We start from the raw sequence: 23621 nt of genomic DNA on the forward strand, positions 1-23621 counted from the left end.
GGAGGCTGTTACAGCAGCGTCCCCGCAGATAATCTCACCTCCCACTCCAGACCCTCCATGCTAAATGCTGCACCACACGCGTTGGCAGGAGTGTGAAGAAGCAAACGGGTGAAACCAAGCTCCTGAGACGAAATCATAGAATCATAGAATAGTTTGGGGTGGAAGGGACCTTTAAAGGTCATCTAGTCCAACCCCCCTGCCATGGGCAGGGACATCTTCAACTAGATCAGGTTGCTCAGAGCCCCCTCCAACCTGACCTTGAATGTTCCCAGGGATGGGGCATCTACCACCTCTCTGGGCAACCTGTGCCAGGGTTTCACCACCCTCACTGGAAAAAATTCCTTCCTTATATCTAGTCTGAATCTTCCCTCCTTTAGTTTAAAACCATTCCCCCGTGTCCTGTCGCAACAGGCCCTGCTAAAAAGTCTGTCCCCACCCTTCTTAGAAGCCCCCTTTAAGTACTTGAAAGGCCGCAATAAGGTCTCCCCGAAGCCTTCTCTTCTCCAGGCTGAACAACCCCAACTCTCTCAGCCTTTCTTCATAGCAGAGGCGTTCCACCCCCCTCATCATTTTCGTGGCCTCCTCTGGACCTGCTCCAACAGGTCCCTGTCTGTCCTGTGCTGAGGGCTCCAGAGCTGGGCACAATACTGCGGGGGGGGTCTCACCAGAGCAGCGCAGAGGGGCAGAATCACCTCCCTCGACCTGCTGCCCACGCTGCCCAAGATACGGTTGGCCTTCTGGGCTGCGAGCGCACATTGCCGGCTCATGTCCAGCTTTTCATCCACCAGTACCCCCAAGGCCTTGAGCAGCAGGGCTGCTCTCAATCCCTTCAACCCCCAGCCTCTATTGAGACTGCGGGTTGCCCTGACCCAGGTGCAGGACCTTGCACTTGGCCTTGTTCAACCTCTTGAGGTTTCCATCCCTCAGGTGTGTCAACCGCACCACTCAGCTTGGTGTCATCTGCAAACTTGCTGAGGGTGCACTCGATCCCACTGTCTATGTCATTGATCTCCACCTGGACATTGAGCTGTTGACCACTACCCTCTGGATGCGACCATCCAACCAATTCCTCACCCACCAGACAGTCCACCCATCAAATCCATACCTCTCCAATTTAGAGAGAAGGATGTTGTGGGGGACCGTGCCAAAGGCCTTACAGAGGTCCAGACAGACAACATCTGTAGCCCTTCCCATCTCCACTGATGTAGTCACTCCATCATAGAAGACCACTAGGTTGGTCAGGCAGGACTTGCCCTTGGTGAAGCCACACTGGCTGTCTCCAATCACCTCCCTGTCCTCCATGTGCCTTAGCATAGCTCCAGGAGGATCTGCTCCATGATCTTCCCAGGCACAGAGGTGAGACTGACAGGTCGGTAGTTCCCCAGGTCGTCCTTTTTTCCCTTTTTAAAAATGGGGGTTTTCCCCTTTTCCAGTCAGTGGGAACTTTACCGGACTGCCATGACTTCTCAAATAAATAATAATAAATAATAAATAATAAATAATAAATAAATGCTACAGGGGGAGGATCCATCCAGACAGGTAAACAGCACAGGGCAGGGTCCGTCCTCCAGCCCTGAGGCCATGCGGTATGGCATGCTTGTGGCACCCTTTCCGTCCCCAAAACAGGGTGGCCACATCCAAATGGCCTGTTGGCCCTGGGCTGTCTCCTGAGCATGGTCTGGGAGGTGCTTCTTGGCATGGATGAGTGTGGATAGTGGGCAATTGTGCGAGCCTGTGCCCTGTCCTTGACTTATTTAGTGGTGTAGAAGTAGGTTCACAGCTCTTTTTTGTTATCATAGCATTTGGTGGGTCTGGCCAGGACCCCACCGCGTTGTACAACTGGCATGAGAAACTCAAAAGAAGCAATGCCTGACTCCAACACGTGCAAGGATTGCTTGCTCAGGATGGCATGTTTCATCCTCCCCTTCCTGGCCACCCTTCCCTGGAGAAATGAGATGGGATCAGAGTGGATGGGCAGGACCTATCCCACCATCAGGACCAGGTGGCAGTGAGGGCACTGGAGATGTCACAGCCCGGTTTTGGCTGTGGAAGTGACACCAGAGACATTGCTTGGTGCTGTGGATGTGTCAGAGGAGAGGAGATACCCTGTACGTCTGCTGTGAAAGCCATGCCCAGAGGGACAGGGGGTGAGGTTTTGGCTGCAGAATGGGTCTCATGGTGCTGGCCCCACCCTAGAGCTATTTCTGTTGGTGCTTCCTTCATCCCATCTCCCTTTCAGCTTGAACGAAAATGGGTTTTCCTCCACGTGGGGAGGCAGGAGAGAGCTGCTGTGAGCAAAACCAGGGCCTGATGCCAAGCACTGTGTTTACAGCCCAGAAATGGGAGGGCATGTCCCTGGGTTTTGCTTTCAGAGGAAGAAAAGCTTCGTGGGCCTCTTTTCCCATCGGAGATCCTGTTTACTTTCCCCCATCCTGCTCCTGCAGCAGTGGTCAGGTTGCAAAGCAAAGCTGGCAGGAGCAAAAAAAGCCACCGCTCTCCCATATCTGTGAATTTGGGCATGCCTCTCCTGGCTCAGACTCAATTTTGAGGCTCTGGAACAATGCTGAAACATTGCAAAGTCCCTTCAAGACATGGTTGTCTTTTTCCTGACATTTTAACAAGTTGGGAGTGGGTCAAAGCCTGGTGTGTGCAATCAAAATGGGGCGAGTTGTTCCTACCGTGCCCTTTCCTTGGCAAGCAGGAGGGTGTCTGCAAACCCAGGGTGGCTTTTCCACCCTGGTGTTGCTCCCTGGATCAGTGTGGGTGGCTTTTGGTTCCCATGCCCCTCCCAGGCTGTCATCCCTGAGGTTTACAAGCCCTTGTTTGCGCTGAGTGGTTGGCGAGCTGGGCTCAGAGGGGCTGCTCTGCCGGTGGATGGGATCAGTCGTGGCACATGAGCTCCTCTCACCATACCCCACAAGTGGTGGGGATGGGGTGAGAGAAGCCAAAGTCCAGCTGCAGTGTGCAGGGATGCTCTTGAGATGGACCGACGCCTTTCCCTCCTTCTGCCCTACCACCAGCACAAACGCACCGCAGTAAAACCATGCCCTGCTTTTCCAAAATAATAATAATTAAAAAAAAAACCCAAACAACACACAGCCTTGAATTTTTGGCTAACCCTGCTGGGAAAATACCCTTCTGCTCGTCCAGTGAGGAATATGATTGTGTTCTCAGATATCATCCTGTTTGTTCCTCAGCCCTGCTGAACACACCCGTCGGGCTGGGATAGTTTCAGCCAGGATATTTCCTTGATCTGCAGCTCCTCCGCCTGCTGTGGGCTCTCCTCCGGGGACAGCCCTGTTCTCCTTGCCCTCCTCGGCCGCAGTTGCAGAGGTTTCAGCATGGCTATTACCTGAGGTGTGACAAGTTTCTAGACGTAACGAGGGATGGCCCAAGCTCTTGTTCTCACAACTGGGATTTTGATGCTGTACCTGGCTGGGTCAGCAGGAGTGGGTCAGGAGAGAAACCGGAGCATCCTGATCTTCCCATGCATGTGCTTACACTCACGATGAGTTTTTCCACTCCCAGTTGGGGTCCACTTGGAAAAAATCAAACCCAGAGCTCCTAAAAGAAATTAAGAGTAGAGAGTAGTTGTCTATGGAGCTCATCACAGCTTTCCCATAGACAGAAAGAAACTTGCTTTTCTCATTTTACTCTCAGCTTTCATTTAACCTTGGAAATTCCAGCTATTGGGTTTCAGAACAGAGGATCACTTCCAGGCCTGAAATACCCATCATGCAAAAGATGAGACAAGAACCTAAAGCAAATTAAAAAAAAAAGAAAAAAAAAAAGAGCACTTTTGAAAACGGTGACTGTTTCCTTGCCTTTTGGGGTGGGGTGTGCGTGTCTACCCTTTATAACAGGTAGACATGGAAAATTTTATTTCTTACAGAAGTAAAATGGACGACTAGACTAAGGCTTTCTTGGTGTCCCTGCAGATGGCTGTGGAGGCTCTCACAAGGCCAGCTGCTACCACAGCTGTGTCCTAGACGAGTTTCATATATTACTGGCCTGGCAGGTTTAAATGACTGCTCCATGTAACTCCAGGATCTTAAAGTTTAATTTAAAAAAACCCACAAAACAAACATAAAAACCGCACAGCGATCAGCAAGACAGTTGTGAAGACAAACATGAGAGCTGTCACCTACTTTTCTTCCTGGAGAAGCTGGCCAAAATCTTCTGTGGCAAAGCTTTTGATAGGCTTTTCAAAAGTGTCTATACTGGCACGGTTCAGATGCCTATCGCAGCCCAAGATTTCCAAAGAAAGACCAGAGCCTCACTTGTCAGGACCAGCGTGAATATGTGGCAGAGGGGACGGTCCCATTTTAGTGCCTGCAGCTTGACTGCTCATGTCATAAAAGACGATCAGGAGGGCTGGACCTCGGACAACGGGAAATTCCCACTTTCAGTGAAAAAGCAATGACAGTTTTGGGAATTATCAACTGAGCTGTGTTACAAGTGCAAACTTAAATAAACCTGTGAGGATCATTTCTCCATAAACACAACTGTGGCCAGTGGCGTCCTCCTTGGCAAGGACTGGCATTAACTCTTTTGGGGGAATCCCAAGACGGTAATGGGGTTTTCTCTTTCACCTCTTCTTCCTCCTCCCATCCATCCTTCGCTGTCCTTTTTCCTTCAGACCTTGCAGGTCTCCAATATCCCCCCTCCTGGCTGCAGAGATGCCACCACAGAATAATAAACCTTAGCCCTGGATCCAAGAAGGATGATTCACATCCATAACTCTAACCTCTTTCCTCTACAAACAGGGTGGTTACAGCCAAATTGCTTGCAAGGAGCAGCCCCATGTCAGGGCACTGTTTGAGACAATGCTGGTTGGGGTGTGCCCAAGCCATGTTGATGGTCCAATGGCATGGATGGCGTTGGGGCTGGGCTTGTGTCCTGTTTGGTGAGCTAATCTGGATCTGGCCCTTCAGCCAGGGCATTGGTGGGGATGTGAATCATGGTGGTTGACTCCATGTATGATGGCGCTGTTTGATATCTCCCCATGAGCCTCCAAGATAATGGGGCTGAATTATCTCTTAGGACCTTGGAGGTTAAGGGAATGTGACAAAAATGGCTTTGGTCCTCACCCATTATGACCAATAGCAAGGCTTCTTGTGACCATCACAGCTGTCATGCTGAGATGGAAGCCTACCTGGATCACCTTGTATTTCAGCCAGACATGGTGGATCTGGGCTACCCCTGTCCTTCCTAGCTGGAGGTTTGGGAGCCTCTGTCATCTAGCATGAGGCTGACCTGAGGAGCTCTGTTCTGTTGTTTGGAGCCTACCAGGTCAGCTACAGACCCAGATGTGCTTTGGGAAAGGGAAGAATAGAGCAGGCTGCCTGCAACAGTCAGGCCTTAGGGGGAAAAGGCAAAATATCACATGCAGGTCTTCCTTTTTCCCTGGGGTTTCTGGATCCCATGATCTCCCCCCTTCCTGTTCTTCACCTAACCCTGTTACCATTGCATGGTCAGATGAAGCAACTCAGCCTTCCCTGACCTGCCAAGGAAGGAGGAGAGGACACGACCAGATCAGCCCGATGCTGTCCTGGGCTGGGCTGGACCTCTTGCCCTGCATGCACCATCTGCGTGACTCAGGCACACCAGGAACACTACCCATGGCTGCCTTCTTCCCACCTTCTCCCATGGCATCTCCTTTCCCCATTGAGGCTGCAGTTTGCAACCCTGAGCTGAAACAGAGTTTCCTCCCTGCACCATGGAGGAGAGCTGCGATTGGAACCACCCTCCAGAAAGAAAAAGGGAGAAAGGGAGCTGACATTAAAACATTCCCGGACCTGGCAGTTTGCTCCACCTTGCCACTCCATCACGAGTTGAAAACACACTTTGTCTGGCTCCAGTTACACAAAAGGGACAGGCCTTGCACAACATGCTCCCAAGGTCTGGCACAAACACACGCTGTCAGCTGCCAAGCTCGAAGTGGGTTAAGGTTTCTTCCTTAAAATTCCCAGGCTCTGTTAACTGTTTAATATCCTTCATGACACCATTGGGTTAACACCCACCTAGCTCAGTTTCTGCAGCAAGATTCACCCTGCTGCCCTCCGCTTTTTTTTTTTTAATGTCCCTGGGAAAGTATTTTTAACACTTCCACGCTGTGTTCCCTGAAGTCTCTTGACACCATCTGCACTTCCCACCACCCCAGTTGTCTTTGCCCCAGCTTTTCTTCCAGCTCTCTTCTCCCCTTGCTTGAAAAAGTGGGCTGCTCTCTGCTTCAAAGGACACCCATCCTCCTCCCCACCGTTCTGGTTGGAGCCCAGAGCCCTTGCAGTGGCCCTGGGCGTGATTGCAATATCAACAGCGCACAAGAATAGCATGTTTTTGGGATCTGGCCAAACCACAGTCTGAGTCCCAAAGCTTTTGCAGTCTTCTCCTTCAGGGACACGGGGATAAGGGGCCAGGTGATCCCCCAGATGCCTTCCCCATCCAAGCCCCACAGGAGACCCCTCAGTCTGACTGCAGTGCCTGATTAAACTGGGATTTGTGGAGCTGGGGAAAATGCTCCTCAGACCCTGAAGGGCTATAGTTAATACCTGAACACTGTCTGCACATAACAACATGTAGATTTTGCACAGCACTAAGTAATGCCACCATAGGAGAAACAGTGAAGCATCGATACTTCCCTCCCATCCCATCTTATTTCTTACCCTCACTTTGCCTGTCTTTAACTATTTCCCCCCAAGCTTTGTGTGGTTGCTTTGATTTATTTTGCTTTGTACCAATATTTTGCAACTCCCTCCTTCTCTCTTTCCAGTTCTGGGTGAAATATTAATCTTGTTTATTATTATTAACCTTCCCTCTCTCTAATCTATTTAAATGCTTTCTCACATTTCCACTTCCAACAGCCCATTTCTCACTTGCAGATTTTCTGTTCAGCTGCACTTGGCTTTAACAGTGTCATATATTTACTGTTCATTTATTTGTTTTAATTTCAAAGCTTTTTTTCTTCCTTGTTGTGGGCTGTGTTCATGCATTGCTCCCTTCTTCCTGCTGAGGAGCTGCATTTTTCTGCTTGGTTGGCTCCAAGATGAGCTGAATTCAGTGCGATAATTCAGTTTCATTTCTGGAATTTTTATGTGGATGGAAAGGAAGGAAGTTTTGGGTTCCATTTCTCCAGCTGGCTGAGAGAAGCCTGGCTATTATACGTAAAACAAACATGTGGGCTAATACCTACTATCTCCCCCCATGCTCTAGCAGATCATGTTTCCTGCCTGATGTCGTTCATGCATGTATTTATACAAAGTCTTGTTTGGAGAGTATGGCTTTTTCATAGATTATTTCCTAAGTATAGTTGCTGCATTAGCTGTCACGTGGGTCTCTCACATCCTTGCTAAAAGAGAAGATGATTAAAGATTCATGCTCAAGGGCAGGGCAAATCCAGAGAACAGCGTGGAAGACACTGAAAACTGGATGCTCATCCCCTGCACCCTGCTCTGGGCACAGGCAGGGACAGAAATTGTTGGGGGCTGAAGTTGCTGTAGAAAAGCGGAAGTGGGCAAAGGAAGAATGACTGAAAGCAAAAGACCCGTCACAGGGGTTGGGCAAGGGGCCATCTGCCCAGGATCCTGCAGAGAGGTGATCAGAGGAAGAGCCTCTGAACCAACTCCTTGGGGAGTAATTTGGGGAAAAGAAAGAGCAACTGGATGTTCTTTATTCTGTTTCCACGTCATTTGTGACCTTACAAACCTTGATTCTGAGCTCCTCTTGGTCATTTCTCTCTGTAAAGACGATGGGTCCTGGTCTGCTGAGATGTATTCTTGACCAGGAGTTGTTTTATTTCTCAGTCATTTTCGCTCCCATTCGTAGTTTAACTCCTGCACCCGTTTCCACGCACTTTGTGCCTCTGCTGCATTCTGAGTCATTTGGCAAGAGGCGATGAAGTGGTTGTGGGAGCAGAAGGAAGGAGCCCAGAAGGACTAGAAAGGTCATGAGGGACTGGAAAAACCTGACAGAGTCCAGAGTTGGTCTACAGGTAGCAACAAACAAACATCGTTGCTTGGAAAGTCTGGATACTTCTGGAGGACAGAGAAGCAGAGCAAAACAAAAGCTTCGGATCCCATCCCTGCCTGGACCATGGGAGCCTCTGAGTGACAGTCTCCAGGCACAAACAGTGTCATTGCAGGAACGATACAAGCTGGTTTACCGCTTAAAGCACTTTCCTTAGTATAAGCGAGATAATTCTGAATGACTGGGGACAATCCAGGGAAAATCTTCTTTTTTGCCTCCTCTCCCACTTCCCAGAGATATGAAGCTCTCATATCATGGCAGACAGAAAGGATGGAGGATGCCAGGTGACGCCTACTATCTTGCAAGCGATGAGCCACCCCAGACTGGCGCAGCTGCCTCTGCTTTGCTCCAGGTTTTGCGGTTCAGCCCGATGGAGTAAGAAGGGACTCCCATGTTTGAATCAGATAAATTGTTCCCCAAATTAGCAATGCAGACACGGTCAGCAGGAGTAGGCCTCGGAAAAAAAGATTGGATCTGAATGAGATGTAAAAAAAATTGCTACCTGGAGCCTCGTAATAGGTTCCTACGCACAAACACACCCATCACTGATCACATCTTATGTGCCGTCACTCCCCAAACCTCAAATTACTCTAATCAAAGGAAGTCAAAGTAAACGCGGTCCCAGTATAAAACCTTACCGTGGTGCACCATCCCACATTGTTCAGACTCTGAGGGCACAACGACCATGAAGGCTTTTCTGATTGCCCTGCTGGCGGCAGTCCTGTGTGCCAAGCAAGGTAAGTAGCTTTGGAGAACCAGACGGAGAGGATGAAAATACCAGAAGAGAAATTAGACATAACGCAGGGACAAGAAGGTTTGACAGTTTTTATTGCAATTGGTGAGGTCTTGGTAGTGCAGTTTTTCTTTGGCGTCAGCTGTGTCAAGCAATATTTAATGTGGTTGAGTCTTAGCTTCTGGGTCAGTTCTGCCGAGGTACCCATAACCCAAAGAAGATGAGCTCACCGCTCTTGTTTCTCACACCCTCAAGTATTAAGCTCCGACCACTCACATCTGAAGATAGACATGTGAACTGAAAAATGCTAATAGGAATTAAGCTGGGCTCACAGTTTTGCCTTTGGTTTTATTTTTGTTCCTGAATGAAACTTCAGGAGTTGCTGATAAAGGTAACAGGGCTGGTGTTGACACCGCATCTTCTGCCAGCGTTTCACTTTATTTCCCACAATGACATTACAATTAAGAAACTAGGTTGCTGGCAGATATTTGAAAGCCTAAGAGCTCTTTGCTCATAGGTTTGAAGAGCTTTTTTAAGAGTCTGGGCGTGAGTGTGTTTATAATGGCATCCACAAGGCTTGGTGCTCGTCTTCTTTCAAAAGGAGGTGCAGATATAACTAGATAATTATGTAGAAATATCCAGTTGAGAAAAACATTGGCTCTGTGCATGTATTTGCACTCCCGAGGAGTACTGCAAGCCTTTTTGCACCGTTAAGGCTATTTCTGGCTGCACTCGCAAAACTAGAGCTAATGGAGGGTGGAGGCCAGACGCAGGCAAGGCTTTATAACAGCTTTAATAGTTTAAGCTGTTATTGTTTCCTGACTGGGAGGGATTTTCCTTGCATCAGTCAGTGAACACGAGTGCATTTCAGTTGCTTTTGTGCACATGTTGGGGTCTCGGCTCCATCTGCAGCAGGAAGTGGTTTGAACAACTTTGTGAGATTTGGCAGAAAAGCAGATCAGAGAGAGCTACAGGGACTGTAAAAGGCAATAACACTTGCTAGGCAGCGTGTCTGGGATCGCTCTGGCATGGTCTGCAAAAGGACAGTAGCCCACAGCTCGGGTTGGAGGACTTCCAGAGAAGAGGTGAGAGGTTGGACTTATCCAAGTGATGGAGAAACAGCGAGTGCTGGGTAGTCAGTTAAAGAGAAGTTAAAACCAGGATGCAACAAGGATGATTTTATCTGCTGTTATGGAGAACACCTGCGCTTGCAACACCTGGCACTAGAAAAGAGCATCTGGGTGGGTTTCAGAGGAAGACGGTCAGTTGTATGGTGGGGCATGAGGACCCAGAGCTGGCTCCAGAGCTGTACACAAAGCACCTGAGCTCCCTGCAGCAGAGAGGGGTGGCTTTTTCTTCTCCTACCTGGGGTAGTTAGGGCCTAAAATGGCTTTTAATTCTCTTTTAAAACTGCTTCTGGAATTGTCTAACAAAGCATCATGGGCTGGTTCAACTTCAGAGATGAATTTGAATCAACTGAGTAACTGGGCTTTGGAGAGTCTCTGGGAGGAGCTTCCTTGTCAAAAATAGGTTCAAATTCAATTGAAAGGGGCTATTTTGTGCAGAAATAAGAACCTTCCTGGGTTGAGAAAGCCAGGAGGAACTGAATCAGGGAAATTTCAGCCTAACGGAGGACCCTCCCTGGTTTGCAATTTGGTCACCTTCAACCAGGAACTCTCCACCACTGGTGGCAATGGAACAGGCTGTCCTGAGAGCAACTCAACTGCCTCTGCCACCCCTGCTCAGTAATGAGGAGCATTTCATGGGACTCTGAACAGGAGGGAAACAGTTTCCATCAATTGTGAATCCACCGCCAGGGAATGAGATGGCACGTGCCTGGGTTTCTAGCATGGCCAGCTGGCCAGCCTGGAAACTCAATTTACTTCAGTTTTGTTCAGAAAGACATATCCTACCTCATTCTGGCTTTGTAATAGACCTGGCTCAGCCCTGCTAATAATATCACTGAGAACATGTTGTTCCAGGCACTGGTAGAAATAATCTATCTATTGTCCAGAGCAACCTCTCCCAGGGAACTCCCTTTAATGTGGCTCTGTGCTCAGTAATTTAGCTCACAGGGGTGTCATAGGCTTTAATTAATTCATGTCTGACCGGTGTTTTGCAGATGCAGTCTGAAAATACTATAAACTAAGTTCTCACCTGAGAACAGTGCCAGTTCATCCTCTCCTTGCCAAAACCATACTAGACCCAGCTGGGCAGGTCGTGAGCTCTGCTTTTGCAGGTTCACTGTCAACCAGGCCAATGCAGCCCTGGGGGAGAAAGAAAGGTCACCTGAGAGTGCTGCTCAGGCTGAAAAAATGTGTTTTCAGGTTTAATCACCGAAAATCTCAAGTAAAGAAAGAAAACTTGTTTTGTTCTGTTTGTTTGCTTTTTCAGCTTCATTAATCAAACCCAACATCTTTTTTCACTTGTCATGAAAACTTGTTCCTAACATAATTTTCACCTTGTATTTTCCAAGAAGAGACATGGTTTTTCACGCTTTCTTCCCAGGAGGGCATTGCTGGAAACCACTAATATGTGTCATGTGCGCTCTTTCCAGCTTCCTCGCTGTTTTGCTACACATGCGACAACGAGCACTCCAACTGGAACTGTCTTAAGACCTACAAGTGTGAAGACCATGAGAAATACTGTACAACCACCTACAGCTCTGCTGGGTTTGGTGAGTACCAGCAACACGTCAAGAAGCTTTTTTTTTTCTTTTCCCCCTCCAGAGTCACTGATGGGCAATAGTTTTTTGAGGGCAGTAGCTGTTGATCACTGAGGTTTAAGGATCACAACATATAATATGTGTGAATCCCTCAGCGGTGCCCTGTGATCCACCACCTGAGGTAAGCTCCTCACCACCTTATGGCAGGACTGGCTGGAGCACACAGATTTTCATGAGCAGACCTTGTTGTTTGATCTGAGAGCTCATACACATGCTTTGTGATGGAGGACGAGAAGGGGTTGGCTGTAAGTAATGTGGCTTTAGAAACGAAAATGCATTGGCAGTTATTTTTTGCTGTCCTACGTGAAACATGGTGTGGGTTTCTACCAAGGACTTTCTAGTGTCATGCATTTGATCCAGGTTGTGTGGACACTCACCCAGCACTCATCAAATCCACTGATCACTGTTATTGCTGCATTGCAAATTAGGCATAGTGCAATATATCTCCTCCTATCATCCTCTGGTCAGCTCTTGCAGAAGAATCTTAAATCACAGTTCTCCTTTCTTGTCTATTCTCTGTCCAGGCAAGGACATGGGACACCGCATCACCAAGAAATGTTCTGCAGACTGTCCCGAGGCGAATGTGAACTTCGGTGTGGCGGCTTATTCCACCAAATGCTGTAGTACCTCCCTGTGCAATTTCAGTGGTGCCAACAGCATAAAAATCAGCTACGCCGTGATGTTCCTGGGAATTGTGGCCAGTTTGATCTGTGTCATCAGGGCAGGATTGTGATGAGGGGTGGGAGAAGATGTGACAACCCAAGAACTTACAAGGTATTCCCCAACTGAGAAACCAACATCCTCTGTCAAGTGTCTCCAACAGGGTCTATGCTACCCTGTTTTTTCCAAGACATTGCTTCAGATCCCATCCACAAAATGGCACAGCAGTGTAGCTCCTATTTTTTCCCCTGTATCATTTGTTGTTTTGTACTAATTTTCCCTGGGAAAGCTCTTTTGATAGCATGTGTGTGACAATCGTCAGACAAAATAAAGATTTATGTTATTCTAGAGTGTGTTTGCTATATCCACACTAAGATCAGCCTGAGAAAACAGCTCTGCCAGAAGGGACTGTAGTTTGAATCTCTACTTCACATTGAATTCCTCTGTTTAGCACCTGGGAGTCTTCTCCTGGCTGCCTTTCTCAATTGACTCCAGCAGCTCAAGACAGACACTCCATAAAGCCAGATGTTCTGCCTGATCACTCAGTGCTAACGAATGAAGGCGTCGATCTGGAAAGGTCAAAGATGTTTGTGTTGTTTCCGTTGCAAGCAACAGCGAGAATTGTTTTGTAACTGCTAACACACAGGACTGGGGCTTTGCCAGGTGTTGGTTGTGCTCCTGGCTGTGCTGCAAAGTTCTCGTGTGATCTCTGCTGGGTGGATGGTTTCAGCTTTTAAAATAGGTAAAAGGGCCCACACCAAGATGCTGGAGATGTCCAAGATGAGGACGGTGCTGCTGGAATCTGTCCTCATGGAAAGGGGACCTCCATGCCTGCCTGGAGAAGATGCTGCTGTCTGAGTGATTGCTCATGACTTCCCTGCAGGGACAGGGGAAACGGGCAGAAAGAACCTGGCAGAGGTGTCTGATCTGGTGGGGAGGTCTCTGCTCCTTCCCTCTCCTCTGTCGCTGCTGTATTTCCAGGCTTGGGGATGGAGAAGATGGGGTGGAGATCCCCTGCAGCTCTTGGAGGAGCAAAGCTATAGCTAAGATGGGCAAAATACACGCGCTTTTGGAGCTGGAGGGTGCGTAATTCCCAGCTGAGTAGTTTATAAAAATGTAGTGCTGCATTTCAGCAGGGCTTGTATAGAAGTGGCACCTTGAAAAAAGCCCTGAGGTTTGCAGCCCAGCTGGATGTGAAGGGAGTTCTGCTCCACCAGCGCTCAAGACAGGCTGCGAAGTGCATGTGTTTCTGTGCAACGGGGAGAAACCTCAGCGCTGGCCGAAGGCTGTGAAGATGGGATTAGGTTTAGTCATCCTATAAAGATTTAATTTCTGGGCAAGGAGGGTGTTCTGGCATTTATTTAAATACGAGATGGGCTAACTGAAGAATGTTAGTGTTGTAGCGCTTCTGTGCTGAGGGACCAACAGAACTTCTTTTTAACTACTTTTCCCATCACTTTTCCGATATGTTAATCACAATAGTTTCTGAAATGCTTCTCAAAGCTTCTGGCCAACTTGAAAATCCACATTTAGCAAAAACATCTGAATTTCACAGTTACTTTTAAATTTCAGCTTTTGTTTCATGCAAACTACATGTTTTCACCCAAATAAAGAAATTGTTTGTTTTTCTCGCGTGACAATTTCAACCAGGTTTAGAACAAGATGAGCAAAACACTCTTCTTCCTTCTCCACTCAGCAACTGTGCCAAGGGAAATAAGTCTTTCCACCGAATCCTCCACCCCCACTTAAATCCCCTGTTACTCTTTCCAAAATCTTAAAGTTCATAGCTTCCAAACACTTGTAAACTGTGAAGGGCCTGGAGCACAAGTCTTATGAGGAGCAGCTGAGGGAACTGGGGTTGTTTAGCCTGGAGAAGAGGAGGCTGAGGTGAGATCTCATCGCGCTCTACAACTACCTGAAAGGAGGTTGTAGCGAGGTGGGGATTGGTGTCTTATCCCAAGTAACAAGCGATAGGACGAGAGGAAATGGCCTCAAGTTGCACCAGGGGAGGTTTAGATTGGACATTAGGAAAAATTTCTTTACTGAAAGAGTGGTTCAGGCCTTGGAACAGGCTGCCCAGGGAAGTGGTTGAGCCACCATCCCTGGAAGTATTTAAAGGACATGCAGATGAGGCGCTTAGGGACATGGTTTAGTGGTCATGGTGGTGTGGGGTTGATGGTTGGACTTGATGATCTTAGAGGTCTTTTCCAACCTTAATGATTCTATGATTCTATGATTATCTTCTCCTTTGCCTTGGTCCCTCTGGTGTCGTAATAATTGTGTCCTTTCTACCCCCATGGGTTCTCTTCAATCTACCTCACCTGGCACTGGTGAGGGATGAAGACAACATTAATATCAGGGCGACATATGGGACCAGTTGGAAGAGTGCAGGACCATCTAATGGAAAATCTCGAGTGTCAGAAATCCTGCAGTAACTCCTTTAAGAAATACAGCCTTGCCATCTCAAAATCTCAGCAGCTTGCAGGAGGCAAGAGATATTTTAGTTGGATGAGACTACAAGGGAGGGGGAAAAAAAAGAGTGCCTGGCTGAGCTGCTATTTCTGTACCTGTTAATGGATGCTGTTGGCTGAAATAAATCTGAATGTGGGCTGCCTCTGCAGCGCAATGTACGGGCTGCAGAATGGCATCGCCTTGCGACTAGAGCCCCCTTTTCTGCTATTACCTCAAATAGTCAGCGATAAAAGTTGATTTACCAATAAAGACTCATGAAATCCCTTCTGGATTGGGGAAAATAAAATATTTCACAAGGAAGAGAGGGTTGCAGTGCCTGGCATGGAGGGTGCCAACTTCTGTTTTCCTCCTGCCTGGTACCTTACAAAGGCATTTGCCTTATGAAGCCAAACAACACCCCTCCTTTGAGTTTTCTTGGTTAATTGCCACCTCTGTTCCAACTGAGTTTCATGCTCTACCTATTGAGAAAGCAGAAGTTTTCTCACCTTAGTCATGCAGGTTTCCATACTAACAATATTTATATGTCCAATTTAGAGGTGTTGGAAAAAGTTACATCACCTCAAGAACTGGGCATGCCTTTTTGATGAGATAATGGCTGTAGGTGGGTCATACTGGAAGCCCAAATATTCAATGGGAGATGGAAATCTGAGCAACTTTGAGACTAAGAAAAAAGGGAAACAAAACAGATGGAGAGCAGCAAGGGGCAGAGTCGCTGGCAGAAGCTCGGGGCACGCAAGTTGCTCCTGCGGCTCTGAGTGTCATGTGAAAGGGATCCAGCTGGAGCGTTTCTGGGACTGTGCCTCCGTCCCCACGACTAGATGGCAGAAAGACAACGGTGGGAGGAAAAAGCAACTGCAATCAGAAGAAGATGGGAAAGATTTTGATTTTATACAGGGAGATAGGATGAAACAAGATAAAAAAGGAGGAATAAAGAGCACCGTATGGAAATCCAGTGGAGTACTCCTATTTGGCATTTCACATAATTTTGGCTGGCTATAATTTTTTTTTTTTTTCTGAAGACTTAATGAGTTGAGATCCTTGATCAGGCAATCCCTCATTCTCCGTGCTTTAACTGGTTTGTTTTTTTCTCCCTGACATTTATTTTTTGTAATTTGTGAAAAAAATCCCAGCTTGTTCAATGTGATGGGGGTGGGTGTTATTTCTATTTTTTAATTTAAGTGGTCATTTTCATTGCCCAGTGAAATTTATTTTCTAATAAGAGAACATTTTCCCTCATACAAAATATCCAATTTTAGAACAGAAACATTTATGATTTTGAACTGCTGTCTTAAAAAGGCCCACAGAAATTGATGTCTGGTCCCCTATGAAATGCAGTGGAAGGATACTGCTCTTCTGATCTAGCTGTATTGACAATCCTGGGAGACATTTTGTAGACGTTTCAATCCCAATTTCAATTTCAAATTCAATCAATTTCCATATGTACTAAAACAGTGTGCGAGGACAGGATCTTCAAGGATGCAGCCTGCTCTGAGACCCAAGCTGACCTGGAAAAGAAAACATTCCTCTTCTCACGTCAACAGTGTTTTGGTTTTGTATTTTGCTTTTCCCCCACTTATCCAGAATTAGAAACTGTTGCATACTTAACATTAGATGAACAAACTGCATTGTGAAACAACTAGGAAAAGAAGCAGCAGGGGGGAGAATATATGCCTGTTTAGATTTCCAACACAGCATACTTCCACACACAAGTACTGACACGTTACTCTCAATTATCCACCATCTGACATAGCAACCCTATAGTTATTATCCTAGCATCAAAGCAAACACTGCAGAGGTATAAAACCTGCCCTGGGTGAGTCCTACTTGTTTTGGAGGCTGCGAGACCTATAAAGGATGAAGACTTCTCTTCTTGTCGTGCTCATCGTAGCCCTGTGCGCGGAGAGTGGTGAGTCGCCAAGGATTGCTTTACACTAGCGAGACCCCCAGAATTGGGGCAGGTCTTTAATATGGCAGGATGACAAGGGGATTTTGCAGCATAAATGGTAAAGCAAAAGGGTCACGAGGCTCTAGAGAATATTCCAGTCCTCAGGATAAGAAGCCAGGGGACGTATCCCCACCAGAAGTCAGAAGGATGCTGAGGAGCTGAAGTGGGGGGTGAAATACCCACCTCACCTGACGTCCCAGCCCAGCCCTTGGAGTGGCTCAGTGTAGGCAGCTGGGAGCCCTTGGTGCAGCTCCGTGAGAAGGGGGATTAGTTGAGGGATATACAGAGCTGGAGGCAAAGGGCAATACGTACAATAAAGCTGCAAATTTGACATATAACTAACTACAGCCTGATTATTTTTTTTTTCACTTGCTTGTTTGTTGATTGCCATTACAAACCATCATTACCTAAATTGGTAGTGATGGGCATGCCAGAAGAAGGTGCAATTCTGGTTCCCATCTCTTTTCTTGCAGCTTGTTGCTTTGAGGTGCAACTTTGCCGACGTTGATCCCAGGTCTGGGATGGAGACGCAGAGTCCCATTCTCATTCTGATAACTGGTGGCTCTTTCTTTTGGGAAAGATGGGAACATGCACTTTAACTCTGCCTGGCTGGACTCTCCCAAGGACTGCTGTCCCACACACCCAAGGGGTGGGCTGTGGGTCAGGCAAAGAACAGAGGGTACAGCCCTGAATACCCCTCTGACTATTCCAGGGGAATAGTTTATTTCCTCAGCTTGGGGGGCTTTTGCCTTATTGCAAACTGAATTTTTTTCAGGCTCTGCTGTAGGGCTTTACCTGCAAATTACTAGCCATTCTGGCAGAGCACTTAGGCTCACACTTAATTTGAGGCTGTAAATGTTCTTACTGTGGGACTTCACAGGCTTTAAATTTGGCATGTGCTAAATCATTGTGCTTAACAGGGTTGAGAAAGTTGAGGGCAATAAAAGGATTCTTTCCTGCAGCTTATCAACTGTAATCACATTTTTTTAAAAAGATCACGTAATGAGACAGCAAACTTACCAAAGGAGTTGGTGAAAATTAACACATACGCAGCACCACTTTGCTCTGTAATCTAGCCAGAAGGCTGGTTGCTATTCCAATTAATCCTGAACCTGACTGATTTTAACGGTGTAAATCCTGCATCCGCCAGCACTTGCACTTGCTAATGCTTTACACGTTATTTATCTGGGTGGCTCGAATTATTCACATGAAAATCTTCCTTGAGAAATATTCTTTTTCAGTTAGAGCAGAGGTCTTGCTAGGCACACACAGGACACCTCCAAAGGCAGCCTGGTTTAACCCCAGATTTGCATCCTGAGTGAGGCACATTTCTAAAGAAATATTGTTCCCTTCCCAACTCAGCCCTCAGATACAACAGGTATCTCAACAGGCACAATAAAATCAGAAGTGTTTTTCAGTAGCGTGAGCAATTGTTGTTCTTACCAGGACAGAGGATCAAAATTGTCCTACCTGACTTCAGGGTCTTAACTAAGCTACCAGGTTGGGAGCCCACATGCCTCCAGGGTCCTCTATAGTAAATGTGAGTGAGAGATAAACCTCCTGAGCGCAGAGAGATGTTGGCAAACTCATCCATGCAGGTGCTTGCCCCCTCAAATGGCTAGAAGGATCCCAGGACAATTGTACTCTTAAATTAGCAGCTTTGGGAGATTGGGATGAAACAGGACTTGGGCATGTAACAAGCTCCACTGTTTCCTGCATAGATTCAGGAAGTTTTTCTTGGAATGGGCTTGATTAAAGAAGCTGCATTAATTAAGGAATAAAATGAGTTACATGTCTGAAAAACCCAGTCGCATTAATTAAAGAATAAAATGGCTTACATGTCTGGAAAACCCAGTTTGGGGACTCTGCTCCAGTGTACAGTTATTCTGGGAGGAAAGGGTGGTTCCCAGTGGGGTGGAGCAGAAATGTGACTATGTGGGATTTGCACAAGAAAAGAGAATGAAGCCACACTGCTTTGAGTGCCGATAGTCTAAAGGAGGGTCCCAGGCTTCGGAAAAAAAAATATAGCTTGCAGTGTCAGGAGAATACTGAATACTGCTCGGGCAGGACAGCCAATAGAGTCTGGAGATGGAAATGACCACGACCAAGGTAGGAAGCAAATTCCAACAATCTTGGTATCAAGTCAGAGTGAGCCGAGTGCCAGGTTTGAGGCTTTTGAAATCGTCAGGGTGTTGAGCATGGGAACAGAGGGAGATGGGGTCTGAGTCACTGCAAGCGCAGTTGCCTGGCCTCTGTGTCCTCTGCTAGCTGCTCTTCAGTGAGAGACAACAGAGGGAGAGTAGGATCTGCAAGGACTGCAGACCAGAACAGGAAATTGATGGTCAGTGCTTGGGTGGCCATGGAAAGGGCAAAGGGGCTGTTAGCGGGAGTGGGGAGAGAAGACCGTTTCCAAAGAGACAGAGAAGGATGAATAGTGCCCTAAACGGCATTTTTGTGGCTTCCATTGAAATACAGTGCACACCCTGATCACTCGGGTCAAGGTCAGAGCCAAGGTCTCCCGGGTCAAGGCCAGGTCTGGGCTAGTAGGACGATAGGGAGCAGAGAGCCTGTTTGGGCCAGATAAGCTTGTCTAAGGTCAAACAAGGGCACCAATGAGGTTGGGACATTGCTGGCAAAGGCACCAACAAGGGCAAAGAAACTTGGGCAAGGGAGAAGAAGAGCGAGGGAGACAAAGAGCAAGGAAGGCAAAGGACAGTGCTGGTACAAAAATAAGATGGGTGTAACTGGCCATAGATAGGGATAGCCTGGAAATGAGAAGAATAAGCCTGATCCCTGGTGGGTGACGTTACTGCAGGAGTGTTTGCTCCAGATAAACAGATGAGTAGGAAATTCCCCTTATCATGCAAAGAAACCTTCCCTGAGGATCTCTTTGCTATGAATGACTGCTTTAGATTACTTGAGTGCAAGCTGTTTTCATTCATTCGTATTAGCAGAACGTTTGCAGATGCACAGTGCTACAGATGTACACATTTTGTAGCGTTACGCAGTCATCACCCACGGATGGCTGTAAAAAGCAGTCTGCTGCAGCCAAGGGGGTGGTTTGCTGAGGCTTGTCTTCTACAGGTCCAAGATTGCCTCCCGACACAGGAAAGCTCTGAAAATGAACCAGCCAAATGCAAGCATCCATCTTCCCAGCAAACACTGAGAAGCAGATCTAGGTCACTTGTCCCTCATTTGAGATACGTTGTGGGAGAATGCAGCAAAATATTCATGACTAGTATGGCCAAGGGGGTTACTCAAAAAGATTTGTATTCAAAAAGATTTTTTAAACAATTCACTGTTGATCTGTGTGCTCTGAGAAAGGATGTGTAGGCCAGGACTCTTCAGATGACTTGAAGAGAATGTGAAAGAGCGTGGGCAGGAATCCACTGGTCTCTTTCCATACAAGAACTGGGGCTTGGAGGAGCCAGGTTGGAAAGAAACCACGAGAACTTCATGCTGTAAGTGTTAGTAAACTGGGGCAGTCTTTCCAAAAGCACACTGGGGATGCCAGATGTTCAAATGAATTCAAGGGAGACTCAAGTAAGTATCCAGAAGGAAGATCCCTTGAGGGTTACTAAATGAGCAAACCACATCAGTGTCAGGAATCTGAGCTTAAAGTAATTTGGGTCCAGGAGAGTCGCTGGGGCCAAGTTTCACACATTGAGGAGGTTGTCTGCCTGTGGCCGCTGGGCTTGAGAGGATCCTCCATCTGGACCAGCACCACCTCTTTTGTGCTCCTACGGATATTTCTAGAGGTGATTGATGGGTGTTGTGTGCTTCTTTTGCAGCTTTCTCCTTGACATGTTTCACGTGCAAAGATGCATCTTCCAATATACATTGTCTCGGTACAACCAAATGCTCTGACCATGAGAAGTACTGTCTCACAACCTATTCTACCACAGGACTTGGTAAGTGTGAAGCTTTTCTAAGGCTCTGATGACAAGATGGGGTTCAGGTTAGGCTGACCGCAGAGCCTTGTCCCACCATGAGGTGTGGTAGAAGAATTAATGAGGATCATAGCATACAGAGAGCAAATCTTGCAGCAGGTGGGAACTCAGCGTAGCCCGTCTCTGTTGCAATATATCGTAACAATACTGCACTGCTGATTAGACACACTCAGGAATGGGAGACATTGGAAGAGAGAGGATTTCTCTGCACAAACCCCTTGTCTCATCTCCAAGCTTAAATACATGCTCATGAGGTGCTGAAATTGGAAAGGGCCAGGTACCGTGGAAGGAGCAATCCCAAGGCACAGTGACAATGATGTCTTGCAATCTTGCACCATACAAATCCATTAGATCTCCAAATTCTTGTCCCAGGTTGCACTCAGCTTGCCCTGAAAACAGCAGAGGAGTCGTAAGGCTTGGAGATGGTCTCCACGGGTCACATATACACAAATAATGATGCAGTGCGACGAAGCCCAAGGGAAAACCAACAGCATTAAGTACAGAACAACGTATTTCCCACTGGATATTGCACAGCCAGTCTATCATTGAAGTCTGTAAAAAATATACACGATAAAAAACCTGACTTTTCTTCCCGTTTTCTCTCTCTCCCACTTCAGGCAATGACCGTAACCAGCGTATTACCAAGAAATGTTCTGCATTTTGCCCAACAATTGACCTGAATATCGGCATAGCTGGTGTTGCTACCAGCTGCTGCGAGACTTCCTTGTGCAACATCAGTGGTGCCAGCAGCGTGAAAACCAGCTACACTATGATAGCTCTGGGCATCTTGGCCAGTCTCGCCTGCATCCTCCGTCTGGGTTTTTAAAGGGGCTGGCGGGGGGAAAGGAGCTGCTTGGCCTTGCATTGCAAGGGATCAAACTCTCATCTGTACAGTGTGAATGCTGCCCTCTTTCTCCTACCTGGAAGGTCACATCCCATCAGGAAATATTTTTGCTCTTTCCATGCTCTGCTGACAACGCGTAAGAGCACAGCCCTACCTCAAAATGGTGTTTGGAAGAGAAAGGCGTGATGTGGAGCCCTGCACATGCAGAAGGGCACCATATAGTCACCATCTCTCCTACTATTGGCCTTTATAACTCCATGCATTTTCTTCCCTTTCATTTTCCCCATTCCCTGCCATTCTCTTGTGCCATTTTTCCCTTTATACCATTTTCTGCCCCGTATCATTTTGCTCTGAGAAAGCCTTTAATATTATAGTTGTTAAACAGAAGTTGGGCACAATAAAGTGTTATTTTATTCTGTTGTGTGACTGTGTGGTATGGAACATCGGGCGTAGCGGCTGGATGCATCCATGTTAGCAGTAACAAAAGCGGAGGCGTTAGTCTGCAAGTCAAATTGAAATAATGCTGAAATATATTGCAATTGTTTTGTATTCACTTCAGGAAGCCTCACCCCAGTTTTTCTTTTTTTTTTTCTGCATTGGCAGAAGCGTCATTTTGTGACTCCATTTCAGAGTAAACTGCATTCTATTTAACTTGCTTTCCATTTCTCTTCTGGGTCAGCTGGCTGAAAGGAAATGGCTGTGGAGCTCTCCAGCAGGCAAACAGAGGGTACAAGGCGGGACTCAACACGAAGGGATCTTGAGCATTAAGTTTTCTTTAAACTGATTTAAGATCTTCCAGTGGAAATTTCTTTATAAGCATTACGGATTATTTTGAAAGGGGAGAAAAGTATCTTGCAAGGTGCTTAAAGGAAAATCATCAGAAAAGCAAGACGGTTTCTAATGTGTCTGCTGGAGTCTGGAAATTTCAGCTTCATCTATAACTAAATATTAACTTTGAAAATAAATCTTTTATGTTTGCTAGTCAAGTTTCCTATCGGGGTTAAAATTGAAGGAATTCATTCCCCTGCACTGACCTTCCTTGTGGATAATCTTAGCTGGGAATGAGAGATGTGCTCACTCGAATCCTTCCAAAGTGAGTCACAGGAGGCTGAAATGCTTTCTCCTGAGCTGAAGAAGCTCTCCACTAGGATTACTCCAACGAAGATCTCCCCGGGTAATTAGTTGGGTGCAGCTCACCCAGCTGGTTTTCTCTCCATAGACTCACTGTAGGGAGAGCAGCCACACACTTTGCTCACTCTGCTGGGTATTTGCCGAGAGCAGAGGAGCAACAACACTCAGAAACAGCCGGATCTTTATAACAGGTTTGCAAAAGAAATGTGGTGTCATGGCTGCAGCTCACCCCAAACTGCTCCTATCCCTTCTTGTCCACCCTTCCTCCCATCCACATCTGACCCCCAGCTATGTACTCCCTGGCTGTTTTCTCTCCCAGCCTTCCTTGTTGGCTTCTTCATCCAGTCTTAATCTGGGTTTTACCTCCAACCTCTATTTTCTTGCTAGAGTCTCAGCTCATTTTTTTCTCCTCAGTGCACATGCAAGGTTGGCCAAGGATACTCCGTCTTTAGCCATGAGACTCCCTGTTGTCCTCATGGTTTCTATTGCACTGCCATCCCACAGCTCAGCTGGCTCCATTTTTCTGTCCAATCTACTCTCTTCACCTTTCTTTCCCTCCTGCCAGATTTAGAGATATTCAAGTGGCACACACATTTGAACACCTTGAATGAACCTTGGACGGCCATACTCTGCCCCACACTCAGATGGCAAGGTGGTAACAACTGAACTACTTGAAGTAGTCTTCAGCCTTTGCTATCCACAGGTTTAGGATTTCTTAGGGACAATGCTGGTTGGCACAGGCAAAGACCAAGCTGGGGCTAGTACTGCCCCAGGTCTTGTCCTGTTGAGCTTCTGAATACAGACCTGCTCTTGGCATCCAGGTTTAAAATAAGGTCATGTCTTGTGCTACCTGAACTTGGCAGGTGTCTCCATTTTGGGTTGGGAGGGAACCTGGCAGGTAAAGGAAGGTATAAAAATGTGTGGGTAAAGGGGGCGAAGGCTCATGGTAGAGCCTGCTTCTGCCGTGGAGGGTTTCATGGTCTGTTTATGGCTGTTGCATGGAGAAGTTATGAACAGCACTGGGAAGCCAGGAGTCCCATCCCTAAGGGAGCAGCTGCATCCATGGGCCTCAGCCTGCCTCCCTCTTGCCTGGTTTCTCCCTGATTCCATAAGTTTTGCATTCCCTATTGCCCAGC

The 23621-nt window shown here is 47.1% G+C and overlaps 2 protein-coding genes and 1 long non-coding RNA gene across 3 annotated transcripts in view; 2 read left to right on the forward strand and 1 right to left on the reverse strand.

The window, feature by feature from the left end:
* Positions 1-5855: 5855 nt before the first annotated feature.
* Positions 5856-23621, reverse strand: part of LOC142078487 (uncharacterized) — a 29253-nt gene continuing 11487 nt past the window's right edge. Inside the window, exon 4 of the long non-coding RNA XR_012672208.1 lies at positions 5856-5934. This is a non-coding gene — a long non-coding RNA (uncharacterized LOC142078487). The remainder of the gene's footprint in view (positions 5935-23621) is intronic.
* LOC142079801 (lymphocyte antigen 6E-like) lies at positions 8685-12446 on the forward strand. The gene is made up of 3 exons (XM_075144548.1): positions 8685-8762; positions 11316-11435; positions 12008-12446. The coding sequence occupies exons 1-3, from the start codon at positions 8711-8713 to the stop codon at positions 12214-12216; spliced, it is 381 nt and encodes a 126-aa protein (XP_075000649.1). The 5' UTR covers positions 8685-8710; the 3' UTR covers positions 12217-12446.
* Positions 16350-21742, forward strand: LOC142078485 (lymphocyte antigen 6E-like). The gene is made up of 3 exons (XM_075141056.1): positions 16350-16521; positions 20352-20471; positions 21128-21742. The coding sequence occupies exons 1-3, from the start codon at positions 16470-16472 to the stop codon at positions 21334-21336; spliced, it is 381 nt and encodes a 126-aa protein (XP_074997157.1). The 5' UTR covers positions 16350-16469; the 3' UTR covers positions 21337-21742.

Source organism: Calonectris borealis, chromosome 2 (genome assembly GCF_964195595.1).
Source record: "Calonectris borealis chromosome 2, bCalBor7.hap1.2, whole genome shotgun sequence".
Classification (NCBI taxonomy): Eukaryota; Metazoa; Chordata; class Aves; order Procellariiformes; family Procellariidae; genus Calonectris; species Calonectris borealis.

Coding starts and splice junctions, on each gene's coding strand:
- LOC142079801 (XM_075144548.1), top strand. CDS start 8,711: ATGAAGGCTTTTCTGATTGCCCTGCTGGCGGCAGTCCTGTGTGCCAAG. Junction 8,763..11,315: donor AGTCCTGTGTGCCAAGCAAG/GTAAGTAGCTTT, acceptor CGCTCTTTCCAG/CTTCCTCGCTGTTTTGCTAC. Junction 11,436..12,007: donor CTACAGCTCTGCTGGGTTTG/GTGAGTACCAGC, acceptor TTCTCTGTCCAG/GCAAGGACATGGGACACCGC.
- LOC142078485 (XM_075141056.1), top strand. CDS start 16,470: ATGAAGACTTCTCTTCTTGTCGTGCTCATCGTAGCCCTGTGCGCGGAG. Junction 16,522..20,351: donor AGCCCTGTGCGCGGAGAGTG/GTGAGTCGCCAA, acceptor CTTCTTTTGCAG/CTTTCTCCTTGACATGTTTC. Junction 20,472..21,127: donor CTATTCTACCACAGGACTTG/GTAAGTGTGAAG, acceptor CTCCCACTTCAG/GCAATGACCGTAACCAGCGT.